Consider the following 21,481-nt stretch of genomic DNA (forward strand, 5'->3'; position numbering starts at 1 on the left):
AAAGCATCACGTACTGAAGTACATTAAATCAACATTCACAAATACGTACTTTTCAGTTGCGGTCACTGGATAACGGTGAGGAGCAGGAACCCTGGCTGATTTTTCCTTGCCCTAACATGGGCGTGTTGAGCCAATTGTAGCGTTCCAACTGCTGCCCCCCCTGAGATCAGCTAACTTAGCACAGTCAAAGAATCAAATCTGGAATTTTCTGGTCTGTGTTGCTTAATATAATGATCAGTGCCTTTATGCACAGGCCAGATGAGCAAATAAGTGTAGTTTAATAAGTTGTCAGTGTTAAACCTAAATTTCTATCAATTTTTCAAGTTCAAGTAGGTATTTTTGTATATTAAAGAAATACATTTCCTTACGTTGATCTTAACTGTCCTACCTGGCCTTCAGCATTGCATCCCCAGGCAAACATATCCCCTGTAGAAGACAAAGCAAGTGTATGCTCTGATCCCACTGCAATATCTTCAATAAACACTGCTTCCAGCGTGGGAACCTGCTGTGGACGATTGTGATTACGCAGCATTGAATCTGGCAAACCTATAAGACGCTCTAAAGGTAAAAACAGAAAGTATTCTGAAAAACCTTCCCAGATGAATCTCAACAGTTTTAAATTTGCAACTTGATTTGATCTTTAGTGCTGCTCACAAAGATATGAATTTGTGTTTGCTTTAATCCAACTATCTCTGCTCATTTGTCTCCAACACCCTAGTTCTTTGTATCTTCCTCTCTCTTGTTCTGTTTGCATTATACTCTTTCTTTCTCTGGCCCTCTATGAATGGCTACCAGATAGTCTCTCTTGTCTCTGTATTTCTCTCTATTTTCTTATAAACCTACTTTTTCCAATTTGCTGCATTCTTCTCATTTTTATATTTAACTTTTGAAATCTGCAGCTGTGGAGGGGAGATTCAGGTTGGGTGTGTGTGTTGGGGGGGGGGGGGGGTGGGGGAGTGGGAAGAGAAAAGAATAGAAGTGAAGTTGAGCAGGCCGGGAGCTTGCCATGTGGCTGGACGTGGAAGGGAGATTTGGCTGAGGCAGTGCAAGGAGGATGAGTGGGGGCTTCAGCAACACTTGGCATAGAGGGAAGGAGAGGGGAGATTCTGGCCGGGCAAAGTAGGAAGAGTGTGATGCGGACAAGGTGGCTGAGCAAGAGAAAAAAAAAAATTAAAAAAGAGAATATTAAAACAATTAAAAGTAGAATGCTGAAGAAAAAAAATTACAAAGTAGAGTAAAATGATGGAAAGGGTAAAACTGATGGAAAGTATAGATAGAGAATAAGAATAAAAAGAATGGTTGCCTGTACTTGTGCAACTAATTGTTGGGACGTGGTTGGCCTTTAGTAACAACGTAATCACAGTAACATGGACCAATCAGCAATTTTGGAGGCATTTCCCAATCATACACTGATTGACAGACATGAAAAACTTTTCATACATGGATAGATGACAAAGGCACAATTTCATGTGAGGTTATGCACTTTGGCAGGAAAAATGAGAGAGCAAGTTATTATCTTAATGGCTAGAAACTGGAAAGTACTGCAGTACAAAGGGATCTGGGGGTCCTAGTGCAAGAAAATCAAAAAGTTAGTATGCAGGTGCAGCAGGTGATCAAGAAGGCCAACGGAATGTTGGCTTTTATTGCTAGGGGGATAGAATATAAAAACAGGGAGGTATTGCTGCAGTTATATAAGGTATTGGTGAGACCGCACCTGGAATACTGCATACAGTTTTGGTGTCCATACTTAAGAAAAGACATACTTGCTCTCGAGGCAGTACAAAGAAAGTTCACTCGGTTAATCCCGGGGATGAGGGGGCGGACATATGAGGAGAGGTTGAGTAGATTGGGACTCTACTCATTGGAGTTTAGAAGAATGAGAGGCGATCTTATTGAAACATATAAGATTGTGAAGGGGCTTGATCGGGTGGATGCGGTGAGGATGTTCCCAAGGATGGGTGAAACTAGAACTAGGGGGCATAATCTTAGAATAAGGGGCTGCTCTTTCAAAACTGAGATGAGGAGAAACTTCTTCACTCAGAGGGCAGTAGGTCTGTGGAATTTGCTGCCCCAGGAAGCTGTGGAAGCTACATCATTAAATAAATTTAAAACAGAAATAGACAGTTTCCTAGAAGTAAAGGGAATTAGGGGTTACGGGGAGCGGGCAGGAAATTGGACATGAATTTAGATTTGAGGTTAGGATCAGATCAGCCATGATCTTATTGAATGGCGGAGCAGGCTCGAGGGGCCGATTGGCCTACTCCTGCTCCTATTTCTTATGTTCTTATGTGATACTGGGAAAAACAAATTCTTCATCCAGAGTTCAAAGCGTAATTAACCAGAAACTTCAGTTTCAATATGGGACCAAATTAATATGTTATTGTGCCATGAAATTTTGAATGCTGTTCAGAATACACTGGTAACTCTATGTGTAAGTACTAATAGGTGCTTATCCAGAGAGTTCCTTTTGACTTTGAGTAAATTTCTGCTGGTTTGTTATTTAATAATCTTCAATTAAAGAGCTCTCCCATTTGGCAGCTGAAGTAAACAATTAGGGACTTAATGAGAAGCTCCTAGAGTGTAACCGCTTGTGATGGATGACAATCAAATAAGAACTTCCAAAGTACAAATTGTTTGTATGATACTTATGCACAGTTAGTGCGACTAAATGCTGGAATCAGGCAACAGGTGGAATTATTGATAAATTGAGGACAAAATTACTGGTGAGCTGAGCCACCCACAGAACCACAGAAGTTTACAGGAAGAGGCCTTTTAATTTATTGCATCTTGCTGACTCTTTGCAAGAGCAATCCAAAACTGATCCACTGCCCTGTTCTCTCCCCATAGCTCTGTATCTTCTTCTGCTTCAAATATTAATCACATTTTCCCCTAAAAAGACACAACAGTCTCACCCTCAACTATTTCCTGTGGCAAAGCATTCAATGCTCCAACAATCCTCCATAAAGAAATTTCTCCTAACCTCTCTCCTTAATCTCTTAGTCATGATGTGGAGATGCCGGTGATGGACTGGGGTTGACAATTGTAAACAATTTTACAACACCAAGTTATAGTCCAGCAATTTTATTTTAAATTCACAAGCTTTCGGAGATTTTCTCCTTCCTCAGGCAACATTTGCCTGAGGAAGGAGAAAATCTCCGAAAGCTTGTGAATTTAAAATAAAATTGCTGGACTATAATCTCTTAGTGACCATTTTAAATCAATGATCCCTCTGTCTCCCCAACCAGAGGAAATAGTCTTTTCTTATTCAGTCTAAACTCTTCATAAATTTACAAATCTCATTTAAATCTCTTGGCCTTTTCTGTTCCAGTGGAAATAGTCTCAGTATCTCAAATCTCCTGTCATAACTATAGCTTTCCATCCCCCGCATCATCCTGGTGAATCTATATTGTACCCTCTCTATGGCATTAATGTCCTTTCTATAATGAGGTGCCCCCTAAATTGCTCACACTACTCTAACTGTGGCCTAACAAATGCCTTGTACAAATTGATCATTACTTCTTTCCTCTTGTACTCTATTCCCATATTTATAAAACCCAAAATGCTATTGATTTTTCTTGTGGCTTTACCCACCTGCACTCACACTTTCAGGGAATTACGTATTTGAACCCTTACATCTCTCTGTTCAGTGTCTTTCCATTATATTCCCATTCCTCGTTTTTTGTCCCAAAATATATTATCTCACGTATATTCACATTGAATTGCATCTGCCCATTCCAATAATCTATCTATTTCGTCCTGAAATCTTTTACAGTCCTCCTTGCTGTTTGCCAAACCCCCATTTTACAATATAGTTTTTAAAAAGTATTACACTTTTTCCCACCTTTTGTGGACTTCCTGAATCCAACCTACAATATTACTGTTAAATAAAAAATAACTACATTTTAGAATTTTTACTTGATTGGAAAAGTATTAATTCTTTATAATGGATGCCAGAACATCAGAAAATGCTCAGAAAAGGCCATTCAGTGCCGTAAACTACTCCATCCAAGGACCATGTTCTATTATGGATATCTTTTCCATACCACCTATTGATCTCCTATTACCCTGTAAAAAAAAATCAAGCAGCATTGTTCAATATTTCTTTATAAATCATAATTCTGCTTAACATACATCAATCCAGCTCCTTTTTAAAGGGGCCAATAGATCCCAAATTAACTACAGGCGCCAATAGTCTGTTCCAATGGATTGTCCTGGGGCGGGGGGGGGGGGGGGGGGGGGGAAGGAAATGTTTTTTCCAATTTCTATCCTATTTGAGGTTTTTGAATATTGTACTCGTGTCCTCTCATTCTATATTCATTGGTCAAGAAAATTAACTTGCTTACTTTGACCTTATCTATATCTTTCATTATTTTGTAAGCCTATATCATGTATCCCTTCATTCTTATTCCATCAAAAATAAATTTAGTTGCTTGAGCCCTTTTCATAATTTGGTATCTTAAGCCCTGGAATCATCTTGGTCACTCCTTGAACATTTCCAATGCAACTATATCTTCTTTTGAGTTAGGGTGACCAAAACTGCACACCATGTCCCAGAATTGGCCTCACCATTGATCTAAATAATGTCAGTGTAACGTTTTCTGACTTGTAGTCCAATGCCTTCCTGATGCACCCCAGTATTGATATGCCTTATCGATAACTGTCTCACAATGAACCAAGTGGCTTCAGAATATAATTAATCACCCCAAAAACCTTTTACTGCCTCTGCTAATTTATAGTCTAAATGTTATATCAGTATTTTATTTCTTACAATAACATGACTGTATGGAAGGGGAGAGATAGAAAGGTACCTTGTCCAAAAGTGAATACATGTCCATCCTTTGTTAGTACAACAGAAAACTGGGTTCCACAAGCTACTTTCTTCACTCCTTTATTGCAAAGGCCTTCAATTTTCTGCGTGGTAAAAATCACAGGGAGTCGTAAATGATAATTGGAGATTAAGCTTCCTACCACAGTCAATCAAAAATTGAATTAATTTCAGTTTAAGCAAAATAATTAGTCCTAAAGACTCTCCAGTTGTCTATATTCTGCAAATATGAGAGACTGACAAAAATGATCAAAAAAAACTGCTGTTCTCAAGAGGTGCATAAAGTAGAAGGTTATCTGCTGAAGCACAGAATGGATCACAAAGAGAGTGGATCGTGAACCAAGTGGGATATTGAGAATTTGGAGAGATTGGGAATTAGGTGCTAAATTAAAAAAAAGTGAAAAAAAACCAAAAACAGACTAAAAAGTAATTACCTATAAATAAATATTTAGTTGAGAGAAGTGGCGCTGAGCACCAGGGGAGGAGCCCCATTCACTCGGAACTGAGAGGGTGACATAACAGTGACGTCACAGTGAACAGAGAGGAGCAGCTCTAAGAGACCTGGAATAAAAGGGTAGGTTAATTGGGGTAAGTAAACAGTAAGTAAATTAATAAGAAGAATATCTAAAGGGAGTTTAGAAAAAAAAGGTTTCTAAATATAATGGACGGGCAGCTGAGATCCACTGCTTGCAATTCCTGCGCCATGTGGGAGCTTCAGGACGCTTCATGTGCCCTGGAGGGCCACATGTGCAGGACATGCCTCCAGTTGCTCGAGCTCAAGCTGAGGGTTTCTGAGCTTGAGGGGCAGCTGGAGTCACTGCAGAGTATAATGGAGGCTGAAGGTTTCCTGGATCATATGTTCCAGGAGGTGGTCACCCCGCAGCCACAGAGCGTTCAAGATAGCAAGTGGGTGGCCGTCTGATAGGGTAGGAAGAGGCAGGCAATGCAAGAATCTTCTGGGTGTGTGGCACTCTCAAACCGGTATTCAGCATTGGATACCAGTGAGGGTAACAACAACTCGAAGGAGTGCAGTCCTGAGCATGGCACTATGGGACAAAGGACTGCACAGGGGGGCACAGTGGAGTGTAGAATGCAGTAGTCATAGGGGATTCGATAGTCAGGGGTCAGACAGGCGTTTCTGTGACCGCTGACAGGAGTCCAGCATGGTGTGTTGCCTCCCTGGTGCCAGGGTAAAAGACATCATAGAGAAGGTGCAGAACATTCTGCGGGGGGAAGGGGAACAGCCAGAAGTTGTAGTCCATGTGGGTTCAACGACATAGGAAAGAAAAGAAATGAGGTCCTGCGGTTAGAGTTTCAGGAGCGAGGGAGGAAGTTAAAAAGCAGGACCTCAAAAGGAGTAATCTCTGGATTACTCCCAGTGAACCTCACTAGTGAGTTCAGGAATAGGAAGAAAAGGCAGGTTAATGCATGGCTAGAGACATGGTGCAAGAGGGAGGGCTTCAGATTCTTGGGGCATTGCGACCAGTTCTGGGGCAGGAGGGACCCGTTCAAGACGGATGGGTTGCATCTCAACAGAGTTGGGACATATGTCCTCGTGGGGAGGTTCACTCTGCTGTGGAGGAGGGTTTAAACTACTTTGACAGGGGGATGGGCACCAGGATGTAGCATTAGAAAGGAGAAACAAGGTGCACAAAGGAATGGGAGAGACAGATAGTAGTACAGTAAGGAATAATACAGTACTAGATAGGATCAAACTAAGAGAGAATATAAGATGATCTAAGATAGGTTTAGAGTGCATGTGTGTAATCACGCAAAGCATGGTAAATAAGATTGGTGAGCTGCAGGCGCAAATAGTCACATGGGAATATCATGTAGTGGCAATAACGAGACCAGGCTCAAAAAAGGGCACGATGGGGTACTACATATTCCTGGATACAAGGTGTTCAGGAAAGATAGGGAAGGAAAGAAAGGAGGGGGTGGGGGTGGGGAGTGGCAGTATTGATCAAGGAGAATATTGCAGTGCTGGAGTGAGAGGATATAGAATCTATTTGGTTAGAGTTAAGAAACAATAGAGGCGCCATTACACTACTGGGTGTATTCTATAGGCCACCAACTAGTGGGAAGAATATAGAGGAGCAAATTTGCAGGGAAATTACAGGAAGAACTATGGAGTAGTGATAATGGGGGACTTTAACTATCCTAATATAGACTGGGATAGTAATAATGTAAAGGGCAAAGAGGGGTAGGAATTTCTGAAGTGTGTTCAGGAGAACTTTCTTGATCAGTATGTTTCCAGTCCAACGAGAAAGGAGGCAATGCTGGATCTGGTTCCAGGGAATGAGGTGGGTCAAGTGGAGCAAGTGTCAATGGGGGAACATTTCGGGAATAGTAATCATAGTATCATAAGGTTTAGATTACTTATAGAAAAGGTCAAGGAGCAATCTAAAGTAAAAATACTTAATTGGAGGAGGACCAATTTCAGTGGGTTATAAACGGATCTGGCCCGGGTAAATTGGAATCAAAGACTGGCAGGCAAAACTGTAATCGAACAATGGGCAGCCTTTAAAGATAAGATGGTTCGGTACAGTCTAGGTACATTCCCACGAGAGGAAAAGGTAGGGCAACTAAAGCCAGAGCTCCTTGGATGTCGAAAGAGATAGAGAGAAAGATGAAGCAAAAAAGGGGGCACATGACAGATGTCAAGTTGATAATACAAGTGAGAACCAGGCAGAATATAGAAAGTACAGAGAAGTAAAAAAGGAAATAAGAGGGGCAAAGAGAGAGTATGAGAATATACTGGTGGCTAACATAAAAGGGAATCTTCTATAGGCATATAAACAGTAGACGGGTAGTAAGAGGAGGGGTGGGGCCAATCGGGGACCAAAAAGGAGATTTACGCATGGAGGCAGAGGGCATGGGTTGAGGTACTAAATGAGTGCTTTGCATCTGTCTTTACCAAGGAAGAAGATGCTGCCAAAGTCACAATAAAGGGGAGTTAGTTGAGATACTGAATGGGCTAAAAATTGATAAAGAAGAGGTACTAGAAAGGCTGGCTGTACTTAAAGTAGATAAGTCACCCGGTCCGGATGGGATGCATCCTTAGTTGCTGAGAAAAATAAGGGTGGAAATTGCAGAGGTGCTGGCCATAATCTTCCAATCCTCCTTAGATATGGGGGTGGTGCCAGAGGACTGGAGAACTGCTTATATTACACCCTTGTTCAAAAAAGGGAGCAAGGATAAACCCAGCAACTATAGGCCAGTCAGTTTAAACTCGGTGGTGGGGAAGCTTTTCGAAATGATAATCCAGGACAAAATTAATAGTCACTTGGACGAGTGTGGATTAACCAAGGAAAGCCAGCACGGATTTGTTAAAGGCAAATCGTGTGAACTAACTTGATTGAGTATTTTGATGAGGTAACAGAGAGGGTTGGTGAGGGCAATGCGGTTGATGTTGTGTATATGGACTTTCAAAAGGCGTTCAGTAAAGTGCCACATAATAGCCTTGTCATCAAGATTGAAGCCCATGGAATAAAAAGAGCAGTGGCAGCATGGATACGAAATTGGCTGAGTGACAGGAAACAGAGAGCAGTGGTGAACGGTTGTTTTTCGGACTGGAGAAAGATGTACAGTGCTGTTCCCCAGGGGCCAGTAATGGGATCGCTGCTTTTTTTGATATATATTAATGACTTGGACTTGGGTGTTTCAAAATTTGCAGATGACACACAACTTTTAAGTGTAGTAAATAGTGAGAAGGATAGTAATAGACTCCAAGGGGATATAGACAGGCTGGTGGAATGGGCAGACACATGGCAGATGAAATTTAACGCAGAGAAGTGTGGAGTGATACATTTTGGCAGGAAGAATGAGGAGAGGCAATATAAACTAAATGGTACAATTCTAAAGAAAGTGCAGGAACAGAGAGACCTGGGGGTATATGTGCACAAATCTTTGAAGGTGGCAGGATAGGTTGGGAAAGCAGTTAAAAAAGCATACGAGATCCTGGGCTTTATAAATAGAGGCATGGAGTACAAAAGCAAGGAAGTTATGTTGAACCTTTACAGAACACTGGTCGGCCACGACTGGAGTATTGCGTCCAGTTCTGGGCACCACACTTTAGGAAGGATATGAAAGCCTTAGAGAGGGTGCAGAAAAGATTTACTAGAATGGTTCCAGGGAAGAGGGACTTCAGTTATGTGGATAGATCGGAGAAGCTGGGGTTGTTCTCCTTAGAGCAGAGAAGGTTGAGAGGAGATTTGATCGAAGTGTTCAAAATCATGACGGGTTTAGATAAAGTGAATAAAGAGAAACTGTTCCCATTGGCGGAAGGGTTGACAACCAGAGGACACAGATTTAAGGTGATTGGCAAAAGAACCAAAGGCGACATGAGGAAAAACTTTTTTATGTAGCGAGTAGTTATGATCTGGAATGCGTTGCCTGAAAGGGTGGTGGAAGCAGATTCAATCGTGACCTTCAAAAAGGAATTGGATAAATACTTGAAGGGAAAAAATCTGCACGTCTACGGGGAGAAAGCAGGGGAATGGGACTAACTGGATTGCACTTACAAAGAGCCAGCACTGGCTTGTCAGGCCGAATGGCCTCCTTCAATGCTGTAACCATTCTATGATTCTATAAACTGACAAGATAACCTAAAATCCCCATTACACATAGGACACCATGTGGGCTGTCCCTTTAAGAACGTAAGTCCAAACTTAACCATCTTAGTTAGGTGACCTTCTCCCACTCTGCCACACGCAGGGCCTTGTCTTGAACCACACACTAACAGGCAGCATAGATAATACATAACAACAAAAGCAATGCAGTATAAAAATAAGCAGCCCTAAGTCGCACCATGTTAGAAAAGAGCATCAAGAAGGCCGAAGAGAAGCTATGTATGTGGAACTGGAGGTTCAAAGAATGAGAACGACCAAATCTATTTTCTGTAGTGAGATTCTTCCCTATTTGTTCAAGTTCCACATCCAAATGGTATACCAAAGCGCTGCACTTACTTATTTTTCATGGTGCACCTCACTAACAGGAACATTTCAGAATGTTTTACCTGGTGAGAGGTGGACATCAAGCAGGGAAGAAAACACTGGGGGAGTTTGGGGTGGGGGGAAGGCATGGAAGGAGAGAGATGACAGAATGTGTTACTAGAGTTTTTTTAAAGGAGGATTTTGATGGCAGGATTAGCAAAGCAAGATGATTTTGGCAAACAACTTCAGAATGGGGGCATCGTGACTGAAAGATCAGCCTATGATGGTGGACAAGAGGGAGCAGGCAGCAAGCAATGGTTCAAGGTCAGAAAAGCACCAGTGTTTTGACTTGGACATATGGCTAGAGATCACTCACTCAGTTAGAGTACAGTTACCCCATGGAGGAATCTGAAAACGAGGATGCAGATCTTGAAATCATTTAGCTAAGGCACAGGGAGCCAGTGGAGTTGGTGAGGTCAGAGATGATGGGTGTGGGAATTTATACAAGCTAGTTCTGGATGGAGCTGGGAAAGATGTCAAGTAGTGCATTTGAGAAATTGATCATCGAGTTGATTAGGCATCAATTTTTTTTTATTCGTTCATGGGATGGGACGTCGCTGGCAAGGCCAGCATTTATTGCCCATCCCTAATTGCACTTGAGATGGTGGTGGTGAGCTGCCTTCTTGAATCGCTGCAGTCCATGTGGTGAAGGTTCTCCCACAGTGTTGTTAGGTACGCAGTTCCAGGATTTTGACCCAGCAATGATGAAGGAACGGCGATATATTTCAAGTTGGGATAGTGTGTGACTTGGAGGGGAACGTGCAGGTGGTGTTGTTCCCATGTGTCTGCTGCTCTTGTCCTTCCAGTTGGTAGAGGTCTCGGGTTTGGGAGGTGCTGTCGAAGAAGTCTTGGCGAGTTGCTGCAGTGCATCCTGTAGATGGTGCACACTGCAGCCACGGTGTGCTGGTGGTGAAGGGAGTGACTGTTTAGGGTGGTGGACGGGGCGCCAATCAAGTGGGCTGCTTTGTCCTGGATGGTGCCGAGCTTCTTGAGTGTTGTTGGAGCTGCACTCATCCAGGCAAGTGGAGAGTATTCCATCACACTCCTGACTTGTGCCTTGTAGATGGTGGAAAGGCTTTGGGGAGTCAGGAGCTGAGTCACTTGCCGCAGAATACCCAGCCTCTGACCTGCTCTGGTAGCCACAGTTTTTATGTGGCTGGTCCAGTTAAATTTCTGGTCAATGGTGACCCCCAGGATGTTGATGGTGGGGGATTCGGTGATGATAATGCCATTGAATGTCAAGGGGGGGTGGTTAGATTCTCTCTTGTTGGAGATGGTCATTGCCTGGCACTTGTCTGGCACGAATGTTACTTGCCACTTATCAGCCCAAGCCCAGATGTTGTCCAGGTCTTGCTGCATGTGGGCATGGACAGCTTCATTATCTGAGGGGTTGTGAATGGAACTGAACACTATGCAATCATCAGCGAACATCTCCATTTCTGATCTTATGATGGAGGGAAGGTCATTGATGAAGCAGCTGAAGATGGTTGAGCCGAGGACACTGCCCTGAGGAACTACTGCAGCAATGTCCTCCAAAGGCTGAGATGATTGGCCTCCAACAACCACTATCATCTTCCTTTGTGCTAGGTATGACTCCAGCCACTGGAGAGTTTTCCCCCTGATTCCCATTGACTTCAATTTTACTAGGGCTCCTTGATGCCACACTTGGTCAAATGCAGCCTTGATGTCAAGGGCAGTCACTCTCACCTCACCTCTGGAATTCAGCTCTTTTGTCCATATTTGAGCCAAGGCTGTAATGAGGTCTGGAGCCGAGTGGTCCTGGCGGAACCCAAACTGAGCATCGGTGAGCAGGTTATTGGTGAGTAAGTGCCGCTTGATAGCATTGTCGACAAAAGCTTCCATCACTTTGCTGATGATGGAGAGTAGACTGATGGGGCGGTAATTGGCCGGATTGAATTTGTCCTGCTTTTTGTGGACAGGACATACCTGGGCAATTTTCCACATTGTCGGGTGGATGCCAGTGTTGTAGCTCTACTGGAACAGTTTGGCTAGAGGCGCGGTTAGTTCTGGAGCACAAGCCTTCAGCACTATAGCCAGGATGTTGTCGGGGCCCATAGCCTTTGCTGTATCCAGTGCACTGAGCCATTTCTTGATATATCTTGGAGTGAATCGAATTGGCTGAAGACTGGCTTCTGTGATGGTGGGGATATCGGGAGGAGGCCGAGATGGATCATCCACTCGGCACTTCTGGCTGAAGATGGTTGCAAACGCTTCAGCCTTGTCTTTTGCACTCACGTGCTGGACTCTGCCATCATTTAGGATGGGGATGTTCACGGAGCCTCCTCCTCCCGTTAGTTAATTGTCCACCACCATTCACGACTGGATGTGGCAGGACTGCAGAGCTTTGATCTGATCCGTTGGTTGTGGAATCGCTTAGCTCTGTCTATAGCATGTTGCTTCCGCTGTTTAGCATGCATGTAGTCCTGTGTTGTAGCTTCGCCAGGTTGGCACCTCATTTTTTTTTAAGGTACGCCTGGTGCTGCTCCTAGCATGCTCTTCTATACTCATCATTGAACCGGGGTTGATCCCCTGGCTTGTTGGTAATAGTAGAGTGAAGAATATGCCGGGCCATGAGGTTACAGATTGTGCACCTCATTGATGCCCAGTTTTGAGCTGCTAGATCTGTTCTGAATCTATCCCATTTAGCATAGTGGTAGTGGTTGGATGGTGTCCTCAGTGTGACTTCGTCTCCACAAGAACTGTGCGGTGGACACTCCTACCAATACTGTCATGGACAGATGAATCTGCGACAGGTAGATTGGTGAGGACGAGGTCAAGTAGGTTTTTCCTTTGTGTTGGTTGGCTCACCACTTGCCGCAGGCCCAGTCTGCCGGCTATGTTCTTCAGGACTCGGCCAGCTCGGTCAGTAGAGGTGCTACCGAGCCACTCCTGGTGTCAGACATTGAAGTCCCCCACCCAGAATACATTTGTGCCCTTGCTACCCTCAGTGCTTCCTCCAAGTGGTGCTCAACATGAGGAGGACTGATGCATCAGCTTAGGGAGGGTGGTAGGTGGTAATCAACAGGAGGTTTCCTTGCCCATGTTTGACCTGATGCCATGAGATTTCATGAGGTCTGGAGTCAATGTTGAGGACTCCCAGTGCCACTCCCTCCTGACTGTATACCAGTGTACCGCCACCTCTGGTGGTCTGTCTTGCTGGTGGGACAGGACATACCCAGGGATGGTGATGGAAGAGTCTGGGACGTTGGCTGAAAGGTATGATTCTGTGAGTATGGCTATGTCAGGCTGTTGCTTGACTAGTCTGTGGGACAGCTCTCCCAATTTTGGCACAAGTCCCCAGATGTTAGCGAGGAGGACTTTGCAGGGTCGACTGGGCTTGGTTTGCCTTTATTGTGTCCGGTGCCTAGTAATCTAATGCTGGGTGATCCGTCCGGTTTTATTCTCATTGTTACTTTCTGTAGCGAGATTGTACAACTGAGTGGCTTGCTAGGCCATTTCAGAGGGCGATTAAGAATCAACCACATTGCTGTGGGTCTGGAGTCACATATAGGCCAGACCAGGTAAGGATGGCAGGTTTCCTTCTCTAAAGGACATTAGTAAACCAGATGGGTTTTTCCGACAATCCAGTAGTTTCATGGCCACCCAGATTATTAGTCCGGGCCTCTGGATTACTAGTCCAGTAACATAACCAACATGTTACTGTACCCTGAGGGTTTCAGCAGCTGTGAGGGATTAGTAGGGACATGTGAGTGATGTTCCAGAGATGGAAGAATATGGTCTTGACAAGTGACCATTATGTGGGGTTAAAAAGCTCAGCTCAGGCTCAAAGAGAAAACCAAGATTGCACACCACTGGAATCAACATGAGTAGACATCTGGGGAGATTGATGAGGTTGGAGTCAGAAGGACGTAGGTGCTGGCAGGACAAAAGATGATGGCTTTGCTTTTGTTAATGTTGAGCTGAAGAAAATTTCAACTCATGCTGGACTTGATGAACAGAAAATTGAATAGTACAGCAACAACCATGGAGTCAATGGCAGGGAGATAGAGTTAGCTATCATTGTACATGTGGAATGTTTACACTGAAGAATTTTGTTTTCCAGGAGACCCCCAAATTTAATAAATTGTTTGACATAACCATAAACTTTGTATCCAAGGGGTGCTGTCTCAAGCTTAAAAGATCAGTGGATAGTTTCATAGAATGATACAGCACAGGACACCATTCGGCCCATCGTGCATGTGCCGGCTCTTTGAACGAGCTATCCAATTAGTCCCACTCCCCTGCCCTTTCCTCATAGTCCTGCAAAATTTTCCCCTTCAAGCATTTATCCAATTCCCTTTTGAAAGTTATTATTGAATCTGCTTCCACCACCCTTTCAGGCAGTGCATTCCAGATCACAACAACTTGCTGAGTAAAACAAATTCTCCTCATGTCGCCTCTGGTTCTTTTGCTGATCACTTTGAATCTGTGTCCTCTGGTTACCGACCCTTCTGCCACTAGAAAGAGTTTCTCCTTATTTATTCCATCAAAACCTTTCATGATTTTGAACACCTCTGTCAAATCTCCCCTTAACCTTCTCTGCTCTAAGGAGAACGACCCCATTTTCTCTAGTCTCTCCACATAACTGAAGTACCTCATCACTAGTACCATTCTAGTAAATCACCTCTGCACCCTCTCTAAGGCTTTGAAATCCTTCCTAAAGTGTGGTGCCCAGAATTGGACACAATACTCCAGCTTGGGCCTAACCAGTGTTTTTTTTAAAAAAGGTTTAGCATAACTTCCTTGCTTTTGTACTCTATACCTCTATTTATAAAAACAAGGATCCCGTATACTTTTTTTAAAAAACAACCTTCGCAACTTGTCCCGTCAAAAAAGAACATGCACAGATTAGAGCTAGCTCAGCGAAGAGTGAAAAATTCCAAGTACAGGAGCAGAATTATATCGCACAGCGACTGATGGATGTGTGAAACAGACCGTTCAGGGAGACATTGGAGGGACATAGTATCAGTAAATTCAAGAAGGGAGCTGAATAGTTTGAAGTGGTTGAGTAATTTTAGAGATGGAGAAAATAAATGGTATCTTTTGAATTTTGGAACCAGCCAGACAGTCTGCAGTGACATCTTCCCAACCTGTACATTCCCATGTTATATGTTCCTACGAGAAACTGATGTCATTCAAAAGTGATCTGAATTGTGGCAGATGGATTTGAAAAGTGGCAAACAGATTTTGGAGCTAATGGGCCCGATGTTACCAGGGCTGCGGGTTCTCGGCGGGGGGGCTATCGGGCGCATGGGTAACGCGCCCGGTGAAATCAGTCAGCTCCCCGCGCGATCGTAGCCCAATTGGATCCACTTACCTGGTCCTCCGGGTTCCCCACTGCTGATCTGCGCGTCGGGCGGGCTGCGCATGCGCAGTAAGATCTGTCAGCTGGAGGAGCTCTATTTAAAGGGGCAGTCCTCCACTGACAGATGCTGCAACAAACAGAAAAAATTACAGCATGGAGCAGCCCAGGGGGAAGGCTGCTCCCAGTTTAATGATGCCTCAATCCAGGTATCAATACATGGGGTGAGGAAGAGGGGGAGGGACAGAGATCTTCCCCCCGGCGGGTGGGAGGAAGCGGCCTGCCTCTGCCACCAGGAAGGCCTGGCTCAAGGTAGCAGAGGAGGTCACCTGCACCACCAACATATCGCCCACCTGCATACAGTGCAGGAGGCGCTCCAATGACCTCAGTAGGTCAGCCAAAGTGAGTACACTTACTCTTTCCCCTACACTCAGTCTGCCACATCACCGCCCCCACCCCACATCTCCTTCGGCACTGCCAACACTACTCTGTCACATCACCCCTTATACCCACTCAAACCTCATTCTCATCTTACCTGCATCTACTCACCTCGCCAGTACTCATCCCGCCACTACCACTCAACCCAATCCTCGTACAATCTCATGGCTCTATCTCATACTCACCCTCTCATGCATCTCTTTCACGGCCAGCCTCACTCAACCTGCCACTACCTGTGCTGCAGCCACAGGGCATGCATCACATATGTGTAGTAGGCAGCGTAAGGCAAACGTGTCGTGAGCATGAAGGGGATGCACAAGGGTGTTTGAGGGTTTGTCATGGTTGTTACTTATATTGAATTTCTGACCAACTCACATTACGTATTATATTGGCACCACTACTGCCATGTCTTCGCAAATCTTGTCTGGTTTGTGCAATAATGCCCTTTTCTGAGGATCACTATGAAGACCCACACCTGATGCCACCCATTGTGTCACTGCAGAGTGGGTGTAGGTGTATTTGCAGGGCTCTTTTGTGCAGACGGCTGAGAGACGTCGGCGATGTCCCCGGTTGCACCCTGGGAGGATGCGGAGGAGAACTTGTTGAGGGCAGTGGTGACTTTGACAGCGACAGGTAAGAAGATGGTGCTCGGGCCAGCCAGGAGCAGCTCGGCATGAAGGAGGCTGCAGATGTCCACGACTACATGTTGAGTGACTCTGAGCCTCCGTGTGCACTGCTGCTCAGAGAGGTCCAGGAAGCTGAGCCTTGGTCTGTGGACCCTGTGGCGAGGGTAGTGCCCTCTGCGACACATCTCTCTCTGCGGTAGCCCTCCCTCCTGCTGTACAGGTGGATGTGTCACAGCACTCTGTTGTGGAGCTCCACATGTCAGAGGTGGACGGCGTGGATGGCGAGGCTGGTGATGCTGTTCGCCCTCCGAGGAGGTCACAACTGCAGCTACAGCGGCCCCCATCTGGAAGATGTACATCTGAGGGGGTCCGCAAGGTAGGTACATGTCTCTGGACCCCGGGGTAAGTGTGCAAGTTGGTGACTTTGATTGTCACGGGGAGGGTGGTGGAGGCCAAACTTTGTCCCAAGTGACAGAGTGGCCTCCTGCAATGAGTGAGGGTCTCCCCCCCCACCTGTCAAATGGACCTTTGCAGCTGCCACAGGCTGACAGCTGCAACAGGTCCGTTTGAACTGGGAGTGTTTCCCCCAGTGTGGGAAACAGTCTCAGTTCACTGTAAAATCCCACCCCTCGTTATAAAACAGCTCTATCAGGTCTGTCAACGACCTGAACGAGCAGGATAAATAGTTTCAAGTGGCATCCCGCTGGCTTTAATTGCCTGCGGGATTCCCACCAGCGGGGGCTGCGCGCGCATGCCGCACGTCAGTGGGGAACCCGGAAGTGCGCGGGTTCGAGGCGGGCTCCGGTCCTGCTCTGGGATTCCCCGATTTTCGGGGCCCCCCCCCAGGAACGCACCCGATAGCGGGTGCTAAAATCATGCCCAATAAATGCAAAGTCATTGTAGGGTTCAAAACCCCTTTAACAAAAGACATTTGAAGGAAAGGATTAACTGTACCCCTATTAAACAAAGACATTTGAAAACCTCCAAACAACCTGCAAATATGGTAAACTGTTCTTGCAAATCCTGTTTTTCCCTCACTGACGATGATGGCATTGGAGAAGTATGAGTTTTGGGATCACAGACGTTGTACTGCGACTAGATATCTAGATTATTAAATAAATAAGCTAGATGGATAATATTGAGCTTAAAGCATTGTCAGGCTTTCAAAACACTTAGGCTTTTGGAAGCACAAGCTTTTCAACACAGCAGGGGGTAATCTAAGAAAAGGCAACAAAGGACATACATCTAAGGCTTCGGATCAGGAAAGCAATGATAGGTGTCAAAAAGCATGGGCCTCTCATTCCTATCTGGTAATCTGTTTAAAAGAACTGGGATTTGTAAAATATCAAATAGTATTGCATCCAACATATGGTCAAATGGTATAAGGAATGGATTTGAAGCCACTGAAGCAATCAAAATTGGAAATGTAAGGACCATTAAGAATGTCTGGGTGTAGAAATGTAAGAGGGCTATCTCTGCATGAAAGGCCATAAGCAGAGACAATAAAAGGGCCTTTTACAACCCATCATTTGAGCACATGGTTTTTCTCTACATCAAAGGGTCTCCGGCTCCAGTCACATGAACAAAGCCTAAACTGTCAATTATTGAAGTATGTTAACGATTGGACAAGTGATACATTTTGGCAGGAAGAACGAGGACAGGTCATATAAACTAAATGGTACAATTCTAAACGGGGTGCAGGAACAGAGAGACCTGGGGGTATATGTGCACAAATCTTTGAAGGTGGCAGGACAAGTTGAGAAAGCGGTTAAAAAAGCACACAGGATCCTGGGCTTTATAAATAGAGGCAGAGATTACAAAAGCAAGGAAGTTATGTTGATCCTTCATTAAACACTGGTTCAGCCACAACTGGAGTATTGTGTCCAATTCTGGGCACCGCACTTTAGGAAGGACGTGCAAGGCCTTGAAGGGGGTGCAGAAAAGATTTACTAGAATGGTTCCAGGGCTGAGGAACTTCAGTTACATGGATCGATTGGAGAAGCTGGGGTTGTTCTCCTTAGAGCAGAGAAGATTGAGAGGAGACTTGACAGAAGCGTTCAAAATCATGAAGAGTTTGATAAAAAAAAAGAGAAACTACTCCCATTGGCAGAAGGGTTGAGAACCAGAGGACACAGATTTAAGAACCAAAGATGACATGAGGAAAAACTTTTTTACACAGCGAGTAGTTACGATCTGGAATGTGCTGCCTGAAAGGGTGGTGGAAGCAGATTCAATCGCAGCTTTCAAAAAGGAATTGGATAAATACTTGAAGGGAAAAAAATTGCAGGGCTATGGGGAAAGAGTGGGGGAATGGTACTAACTGGATTGGTCTTACAAAGAGCCGTCACAGGCTCAATGGGCCGAATGGCCTCTTTCTATGCTGTAACCGTTCTATGATTCTATGCTCACTACTATCCTTCGCTCCTTCAAAATCCTCTTAATTAACCATCACTCCTCCGCCCCCCCCCAGATTTCCTAGTCAAATCTGTCCTCTCAGTTTTTGTACTGAATGATTTCTCATCCTTTGCTAACTCTAACCTGCATTTAAATTGGCCCTTCCCAGTCTTCTCTCAATTTTCTGCCTTCTTGCTTCCGGACCTTATAAGTGAACTCCACCATCGCCACTGCTTTCTACAGAGACAGGGCTGGCTCTGTTCTCGTACCTGACCTGCTCTTGCATTCTCAGTTGTCTGTTCCTCTATCGGGAAAATTTCACTTTACGCTGAGCTAGCTCTGATCTGCGCCTGCTTGTTCCCATCTTGCTCTGGATTCTGTTCCATTGTCGCTGAATGATCTTTGCTTTGCTGCTTTCCACTTGCTTCCCGTGGCTGCTGACTCCACCCATCCTTCAGAACTCCTCCGTCACTCTTCGCTAGACTTGGTGAGACTGGCTCCTCAAGCTCCTACTGCTGCTCCTGATCTTGAGTGCTCCTCACCTCCCCACAGCTGTTCCTCAGACCAGCTCCCTCATCGACACTGATCCTGGGGATTTATCTTTTACTGTCTCGTAGCTCCCTGGGTTTCACTGCTCTCGTCCATTGGGTTTTACTCTCTTTGCTACTCACTCCTCTTCTGGTATACTGGGTCTGCTGGTGTGCACCACTAATTACTGAGGCCATTACTCACTTCCGCCGGACCCCTGGATCAACTTATGCTGGCACATGGTTAACTCTCCACACCTCCTCGGCCCTCCATTTTCCACTGGATAACTTCAAGTAGTGTACTGATACTTTGCCCCTCAAACAGCTCCTGGACTCAATCGCTTTCCACAACTGTCCGAACTTGGATATCGGTTCCTCTATGCTCCAGGCTGACTATCCTGTCTACAAGTCAACTTGATCCCACCACAGGACCTCTGACTTTGACTTTGCACTCTCATATCGTCTCCTCCCCAAACTCTGTTTACAACCAGGACATATCTTTCCTAATCTTCGCCATGCCTATGTAACCTGGATTTCCTCTGTGTCCATTTGCTTGTGCACTTTGGCTAACACTCTGGACCGAGCCCATTACTTCCATCTCCCTTTTTTTGCTCTTCTCTTCACTACTCTTGAGCCCTTCTCTCCTGTCTCCTCCCCTTTCTGTTACCCAGTCATGCCACCTTTCCTTTCTCCCCTCTGAAGGTACTTTGTCCTCTCAATCCTTACTCAGACCCTTCACTATTCCTCTGCCTTCTTACTCTCCTGCCACCATCCCAGGCTTGAATCTCCTTGGATAAGCCCACAGCTACTCTCTGTGTTTCTCTCAGCATTCTCTGAAGGGCCCATCACTACCTCCTAATGAGCAGTACCACCAACTGCTCCCATCCTCCTCTCTTTTGCAACCGCTGGAGGCTAATCTTGCCAACCTCATTCCATCCTGCTCACCCCAGCTACTGCTGCCCCCTTGGACTGTGTCAGAGGATCAACAATGACCGCTCCCTCCACATTTCGCTCCAGAACATCCAATGACTCACAAACAATTTTGTGACCATTAAGATTTTGAAACTGGGTGTGGCTAATGAGGACCAAAATAACTGAGGTTGGTCTCAGTGAATCAATAATGAGACAAACAAGTATCAGCCAGAATAAAATTATGCTGATGAGAAAGCAAAAACAAAATGTATAGAAATTCAACTGCTGCTCAAATAAAATTTTTTAAAAATCAGGTTTTAACTTGAAAGAAGTTCTTAACAAGAATATACCTTTAAAACATAAACTGTTGCTTCCAATTACTGTTGCAATTTTTCCATGCCCTATTTCAAGTTGCACTTTTTTAAAAACCAGGTTAATAAATCACAGCAGGATGTGCACTACAACCTTGCAAAATGTTTTGTATTTCCTAGCAAGACACGGCTTACAGTCAGTCAACAAACCTGGTGCCAAAAGTATTGGTCATAGCCTAGACAGCAGTACTAATAGCCAAACTTACAACCAAACCATGCCAATAAATCTCTCTAAAACACCACTAGACAAATTCTTAACACTGGCTTCATATCACCTACGGTGGTAACAGTTATGCCAGAGGAAAGGAGGCAGTCAATTCATTACCATTATTGGATAGCACACTACAATAAAATATCTTAAGTTATGATAAATTTAAAAAAATCTTTCCAAAATTAGACTAAATATATTGTAAATACTTTATTGAAAATACATAAGCTGGTATTGGTCCTACAAACTTAAACAAATTGTAGGCATCTAATATATGTTATTGATGTAGTGACTAAGATATGACTATTGTTTGTATGTTTTATTCTCACCTGGGGACAGCATTTAACAGTACAAGCTCCTAAACCCAGCTTGCCATAGTCTCCATCACCGAAAGACCAGACTATCATTCCATCCGATGAGACGACGAGGGTGTGATTCAACCCACAGGCCACCTGAGGAAATATAGGAAATCTCTAACTTTGCTTTATAACAGTATCTATATGGAAACAGTTTGTGAATAAACAAATAATGCAGCCAGCAATCAAACCTCTATACAGTGCTTCTCTTGCTCTTCAACACCCCCTGGATCCTTAATCACACTAATTAAATATTGGGCAATGGATATATGGGAATGAGTAACCTAAATGGACATATGCTAGAAACATACGAACAGGAATAGGCCATTCAGCCCCTCGAGCTTGTTCCGCAAATTTAATTAGATCATGGATGATCTGTACCTCAATTCCATTTACCCGCCTTTGCTCCATACCCCTTGATACCATTATATAATAAAAATGTCGATCTCAGTCTTGAAAATGTATTTGACCCAGCATCCACAGCATTTTAGGGGAGAGAATTCCACA

At 44.5% G+C, this 21,481-nt stretch overlaps 1 protein-coding gene across 2 annotated transcripts in view; it reads right to left on the reverse strand.

Moving 5' to 3' along the window:
- The window catches only part of LOC137322062 (probable E3 ubiquitin-protein ligase HERC1), a 317,287-nt gene that overhangs the window by 37,347 nt on the left and 258,459 nt on the right, over window positions 1-21,481 (reverse strand). For both annotated transcript variants that reach the window (XM_067985131.1, XM_067985126.1), the window contains exons 67-69: window positions 20,948-21,070; window positions 4,809-4,911; window positions 389-558 (exon numbers count right to left, since the gene is read on the reverse strand). In XM_067985131.1, the coding sequence (XP_067841232.1) occupies window positions 389-558; window positions 4,809-4,911; window positions 20,948-21,070 (396 nt within the window). The remainder of the gene's footprint in view (window positions 1-388; window positions 559-4,808; window positions 4,912-20,947; window positions 21,071-21,481) is intronic.

Source organism: Heptranchias perlo, chromosome 1 (assembly GCF_035084215.1).
Source record: "Heptranchias perlo isolate sHepPer1 chromosome 1, sHepPer1.hap1, whole genome shotgun sequence".
NCBI lineage: Eukaryota > Metazoa > Chordata > Chondrichthyes > Hexanchiformes > Hexanchidae > Heptranchias > Heptranchias perlo.